Raw genomic sequence first — 6,955 nt, 5'->3', positions numbered from 1 at the left:
CTTCCTTGCTTTTTCTTCCCATTTCTCGCCTTTTTTCTTCTATATACTGAGCGATTCATTTGTCGGTCTTTGATCCGAAACCAACAAGCTACTACCGGAAAATTAGCAAAATTTATTAAGCAGTCGCTTTCTCTAGACTGCTATCTGTCATTTTCTTCACCTTATTTCTAGTGCTATCTGTCGTTTCGTTTTATAAAGGATATCATTTAGTAAATAGAATTTCCGTCTAAAGAGGTGTTTAAACAATCAAAAAGAAAAATTTCAGATATTTTGTTACAGGCTCATGGATACATCAACTTTTTTCGATAAGACATGTAATACTTACATATATTGAATATTTCGAAGTCAAAGCAGTCATTTCTTCCATAAGTATCTTTTATCATTTATGATTATTCATTGTAAAATGTCTTTAATTTTTTTAGGTAAATTTAAAGTGGAGTTTATCAATTATCATTATGACACCGCCGGTGTTCCGCTTATCAAGAAAGACGTTCTTTCAAGTGTCCGAGGAACGGGTCTTTAAAGACAGCTGATTCCTGACGAACAGAGGTGCCACCAGCAGCGCAATGTCACCTAACCCCGACAGGGGTTAACTTCCATAGGACTGGCACCTACGGGTAAGATGAAAGAATGAGCGAAGATAGGCCGACGGCCGCTTTTTATTACCGGCGCCGTCACGCGTCACCGATAAGCGCGGTCTCTCTGTAAACGAAAAGTCTATGCTTGCACCGATTCTCTCGAAACATGAGATTTCTTCTTCTCTTCTTTACTTCTACTTTTGCCAGTTGAAAGAAAGTTCCATTTTTTTATGGACGCGTGCTGAGAATCCTGAAACTTCATCTGCTCCTTTTTTTTTTCAGGAAGAACGATGGAAGCTTAGAAAGGTTTCAGAAGTGCAACGATTAGTTTGTTATCTATCCCCTTATTATTTACTCTGGTTAGAAGAGAGTATTAAATAAGAAGTGAAGGAAAGAAGAATTTGATCTAGTAGTAATTTAAATAGAGATAGTTACTTTGCTTTTATTTTATTTATTGCGAAAATACGTGCACGTCATGAATGACTGCAAAACGTTTTGTGAATTCATGAGGGAAGATGTTGACCGAGAGTCATTAAGGATATGGTATATAATATGTTTACACAACGAGGTTCTTGGCGTCGCCATCAATCATGGTGCACGTCGGTCCATCCGTTTTTCTACACTTAGACACCGACAAACTGAGCCGGTCAAATTCTATGCTACTTCGCTTTGTTGGCATTAGTTCGTCATTTCTAACAGTTCCAACGTCAAACTATATACCAGATTCACTATGTAAATGTCTATTAGAGCAATATTGAGTAGGCATTTTAAGACTATTCTCACAAAGTTTCAGTTTAGAAATAGCAGTTTAAAAAAATAAAATCATGTATGAGTTGTTCGCATGGGAACCGCAGAAAAGGGAATTCATAAGAGGTTATAAAATGGTTGACTTTAAGCTTAAGTACTTGACGTTAGACTTTCGTTTACTTTATAAAGTTCTCATCTTTTTTGAATACGTTGTGTAAGATAAGCGTTTTTGAGTTTCTTAATGCTAGGAAGTTCTCAAAGGAGAAGTTCGAAGGCAAGAAAGTTTCGAAACACAATGGTACATGATACTTGGAGAATAATTTATTAAGGCACTTAGTAGCCAAGTTCTCTCATGGGTTGTCACGGTGCGTTTACTTTCCCGTCTTGGCTCGAGAGCGTTTTAGGCTCGTTTGGCATTTCAGACACCCTGTATAAATAGATGCACTTTGCTCCTACAAAAGGCACTTTCTTTTTCGACCAGCCCGCTACGGACCTACGACACCAACCGATTTGTATCACGCGATTGGATCATCGTGAACACCAGCGGATCTTTGATCTTCTCGCTTGTACTTTTGCAAGATCTTCCAGTAAATCATCATTTATGTAAGCATCTTTGGCAAGTCTTACAAATATTCTATTTTAAATATATATGTCAATAATTATCCAGTACTTTTAAATAAATAGTAAGTACGTTTATAAAAATAATTATTTACTTAGGGATCTTGCATCGCGAGAAGTATAATAAACATATTATTTTAATACATTAATTATATCATTATTCTTAAATTACGATTAACTTTTATATCTTATCTACAAAGGTACATACATCATATATAATTTAAGTAACTCTATGTATTTAAATCTAATTGACATTATCTTTGGTATAACTTTGATAAATGTTTCTTATTATTATTTCTCTATTAAGACACAATTTATTAAGTTTGTTTTCACGTTATTTTGGTATCTATCACGTTACTTTGGCATCAATTAAAACCAAGGTTTTAATTTTCTCTTTTTCATTTTGTAGATACCACCATTTAGCAATTTAGCAGTAAATATTTATCGTATAAAAATTTACTCCGAACTACGATCACAATTTTTCACAATTTTATCGAATCGTTCGCGAAGATTCGTGATAAGATGGAGGTCCAAATTACCGTGGTCCGTACAACGATGGTCCGGTATGAGGATGATGAGGATGTGCAGGATAGTGAACGGAATTCATGTGGGTAGTTGGTTGTCCATGATGTCCAGGATAAGTCCAAGGTCCTGCTGCAGTCGCACCGTAGAATTGATGATGGTCTTGACTCGATATACTTGGAATTTGCACGGTGGGTATGGTGTTTACGTAGTTCGATGACAAAACGCTGGTACTTCCGGTGGCAGGTCTTTTTGCAGGATTTTGCATATTGGAAACTGCAACCGAGTCACACTCGTCCGATTCACAATCACGAAAACCTTTTGCAAACGGATTGCTAGCGATCTTGAGCTGTGTAATGCGATGATTTTGATAAGCGGTGACTGCAGTGAATCGCGTCTCCGGAAAGGTGAACGTTTTGAAATTCTCCGTGCGAGGATCGGGAGCAGAACCTGGTGGTGAAGGTGCCACTACTACGTGGCATCGAGGTTGGTATCGATGCATTGAATTCAAGATTATCTGTAAAATAACAAAATGACTATTGTAAGAAGAATACATTTTGAAGCGAATTTATTTTGGAGGTAACAAATATTTGAAGTTTTTCTATAATCTTGTGGAATAATTATTATTGGTAGACGGTGGTCGTAGGGGGCAAAAGAAACGACGAAGACAGAATGAAAAGAAAAAACACACGTGAGGACCTTCCTTCTCTTAGAGGAAGGACTACCCACAGGGGGGCGGCACAATGTTTGACAGCCACAAGAGACTCGGTGACTAATTAGTGTAAAAACTAACCCCCGATACTCACTGGCAACCCGACACCCTCGTCCTTCTCCGTACACACACTTACCAGCATATGCTAGGGCATGTGTTTCTTTGAATACACAGAAAAAGGAGTACCGGGGCAAAGAGGGAGGAAGAAGATTCATCCTCACAATACGGAATGTGTGTGTGGCCTACCATCGGTAACCAAAATCTCTGGACATGCAATTTTTTCTTCTTTTTCCTGTTCTCTGGTTATTGTTATATTAACGTTATTCACGTTTTTCCAACAGGGGTACGTTTTTAGTTTCGTTTAAAACATTGCAAAATGTAAGAAAACCAAAGTGTTAGAGACTTCTGTGATCTTTTAATTCTGTTTTATAATTCTTCTCTAAAAATATTTGATGATATAAAGCTGCCAATTAAGGAACTCAAATCATTAAGTGTTTTAACGCTGAATTCCAACTTTTTTTTACAAAGCCCAGTGGTTCATCTTTTTGAGCGCAATTAAAGGAACAAACTGCTCCATAGCGCGTGAAAGGAGGGTTACCCTCCACGAGTCAAAATTCTTTCTACGCGGAAAGCAATAAATTGTCGAACGGAACGCGAGCTAAAGAGTCACCGTGTTTTGAAAGCGCGTGGTGTTCGTCAAGAAAATCCACTCGATCAAAGCAATCCTGAATTTACATATCTGTCAGAGTAATTTATGTGTGAAAATTCTATAAGAAGAACTTCCTATAAGAATTATTAAAATCATACCAATAATTTGAATTGCTCTGGTTTGCTGGTTGCTGGATATCAAGCCATGAATAAATCATTAGAGAAATTTGTTGGTGAATGCAACTGATTTATATTTACAATAATCGACAATACGTTGAGTAACAATGTGATCTTGCAGGTTTTGAAATAAGTGTATCAGAATCAAAAGCAACCAAATTGAAATTAATCCTGAGAGGATGAGTTGTGACATTGTGTTTGATGGATGTTTGGTAGGTCGTCTAAACGTTCCACGCACTGTCCTCTAACTGATTAGCCACTGACGAATCAACCGAAGGTAAATTCATTAATCAACGTGCCAATACATCTCAATACTGAATCACTTCATTTGCAATGGTGCCTGACACGTTGAATTTGGCACGGATACATAGGAACGATTATTTTTGGCACAACTGCAGGTGCATTAAGACACAATGAAGAGGAACAAAAGTTGAGAAGAAGAGAAGAGTTTTTCGAAATACAAGATATTAAAGCGTAATAAGCTGCTGGTTAAAACAAATAAACTTTTTATTTTTATGACTGCTCAATGCATATTTCCACTATAACATGTAATTGATGAAGCATATATTTAAAACCAAGATAATGTAACTTTTTAAACTATTCTATACCTTTTTAAAGTATATTTATAATTTTCAGCGTTATCACGATGAAAAATTCTTTTACGCTAGTAATTCTTTTAAAAGTAAACACGTCTAAGTTTCGCCGTCTTTTCCCAGGCTTCCAGGGGTTAGTTTATATTACATATGTTTACGTTACTTTACGTGCGGTATAGTTCCTATTGCCGTTCTTCGTGGCGACAGGAGAACAGGATTAATAAGGCGCGGACAGGAGAAGATCTAAAGAGTACACAAAGTGAGACTTGTGTTCACTAGAAATACGACGAAAGCTAATGATAGAGTTCCAATACTAGCAATCACAATCCCAAAGCAATATTTAAATTTATATGTCACTGAAACAACAAGAAGAGGTTTACTTTTATTTCCGAATTTAATCATTCTTCAATGGCACTAATTAAATATTTCAATTAATTAAATAAAATTTCAGGATCCCAAAAAATGTATTTTTCACGGAGATGATCACAAAGGAAACAAAGTCAGTAACTCGTTTGCTACGCGATGAAACTTCATCTGCCAACGAGATATAAATTCGAACAACGTGTTAAAACAATTATTGCTACTAATTACTCGTAAAACGATAGTAGCATCTAATGGAACCATACTTCATTGTCGTACTTTGTAGTCAGTATACCGTTGAACGACCGACGGTTTTTCATTCAGTCGAACAGTTTTTAAAGTTCAATGAAATTGTTTGAGAAATATATGCGTCTTAAACGAAGCTGAATCTTTTTACGATCAACATTTATTAAGCGAGAGGATAAATTGTCGAAAGAGCAAAGAAAAAACATTAAAAGAGAAATTATCTCCTAAAAATTTACTACGTGTCGGGAGCGTCGTTGTAATTTCTCGCGTAAAACCCATATCTCAGGTCAATTAAGGCGAACTCGTCTGTAAACGACAAACACATGCAACGCGATACTGCCGTGGAGACTTCCTTTGCATCCCTCATTCTATTTTATTACGTAGGTGTTTCTTTCTTATGCCATTTTCAAAATACATTACATCGTTTTAAAATCATTTCAATCTTCTATTTAGGAACTTTCACGAAAAATATGATATGGATTTATTGTTTGAAATCTAAGGAATAACCATGCACTAAGAATAGATGAATTATCGCTTACATGTCCGTTATCGTCTAGTTGATTGTTTGTGAGTTTCAGCTTGTCGAAAGAAACCGGTTGCTTCATCCAGTGAGCTCCGTTCGCAGGACTATCAGGGTGTACGTGAATTCTGGGGGGTGAGACTGGATCTGCTCGACCAGCAACTACCCAGGCGCTACTGTGAAATGCGTATCTGTACCTCTTGTCATCGCAAGGTACGAAATCCATTACTAGTAGATAATCGATAGTAGGATCCAAGCCAAAGAATCGACACTGTAAGTCAAGGATTTAACTCTGTTAGATAAAGCAGTTTTTATCTTCTTTCATTGCGAAAAATCTAATATAAAAATCAATTGATCTGATACCTGAAAAGTAGGAAACATTCTTCTACCAGCTTTGGTAACAATCATTTCCGTTCCCAATTGGTGAAATTCTTCCCAAAGTGGTTTCGCTTCGAGGGCTGCTCCAGCGCCAACGAGTGCAGGGTGAAGAGGCCTCTTCGGGCTAACTTCTTCCGTCGAATTCGTACCATTCTCACTCGGATGATGATCGCTGTGATGATGATTGTTATTGTTGCTGTCGTTACGGGGTTCCACGGTAGTTGACGAAATCGAAGAATTCGTGACTTGTGGAGTTAGCGAACCCTTCGGGTTTGGGCTGCGGGATCGCTTCACCCTTCCCGCAGATTGCAAACATGCTAAAATGATATCGAAGAATATTAAAAGGACAATCTTGGGAATTTTGAACGATGTTCAAAATATGCAATACTTGTAATTAAGTACCTTCCATTTGTTGCATTGGAGATGGTACATTCGTCATGGATTGTGCATGATGACTCTGATGAGAAGCCCATTGCTGATAACAACAATCGGTGGTGATATCATGTCGTTGCTCGTGCTGTTGTTGCATCTTCAGCAATTTTTAAACTGCATCAAGAAGTCAATTTTCTTGAAGTTTTGCGAATTTATTGTTTGTTATTTCATTGGTATTATTGAATTTTAACACTTAATTTTGTTCTTTTATAGTTCAAGAGAAGTTTTGTTTTAATTACATAATAATATAAAATTTATATTCTTCTGTGATTTTTTATTTTAAAAGAAAAAGTCACATAAAACTTTTGATGAACCGATTACATAATTTAATCACAATCACCCAATGTTTCCATAATAAACAACAAAACTCTCACAGCACGTTCAAGCACTCCTGAAATATTTTTTTGTTTACAGTATTCCTGCT

The 6,955-nt window shown here is 36.6% G+C and overlaps 1 protein-coding gene across 1 annotated transcript; it reads right to left on the bottom strand.

Annotated features, from left to right (window-relative positions):
* Window positions 1-2,478: 2,478 nt before the first annotated feature.
* Window positions 2,479-6,781, bottom strand: LOC108548069 (T-box transcription factor TBX10). The gene is made up of 4 exons (XM_017900839.1): window positions 6,502-6,781; window positions 6,085-6,416; window positions 5,741-5,992; window positions 2,479-2,982 (listed from the first exon to the last, which is right to left on the bottom strand). The coding sequence occupies exons 1-4, from the start codon at window positions 6,626-6,628 to the stop codon at window positions 2,479-2,481; spliced, it is 1,215 nt and encodes a 404-aa protein (XP_017756328.1). The 5' UTR covers window positions 6,629-6,781.
* Window positions 6,782-6,955: the final 174 nt, after the last annotated feature.

Source organism: Eufriesea mexicana, unplaced genomic scaffold (assembly GCF_001483705.2).
Source record: "Eufriesea mexicana isolate 0111107269 unplaced genomic scaffold, ASM148370v2 scaffold1358, whole genome shotgun sequence".
Taxonomy (NCBI): domain Eukaryota; kingdom Metazoa; phylum Arthropoda; class Insecta; order Hymenoptera; family Apidae; genus Eufriesea; species Eufriesea mexicana.
The sequence above is the reverse complement of the archived record's forward strand: the minus strand, read 5'-3'. Positions and strand labels throughout refer to the sequence as shown.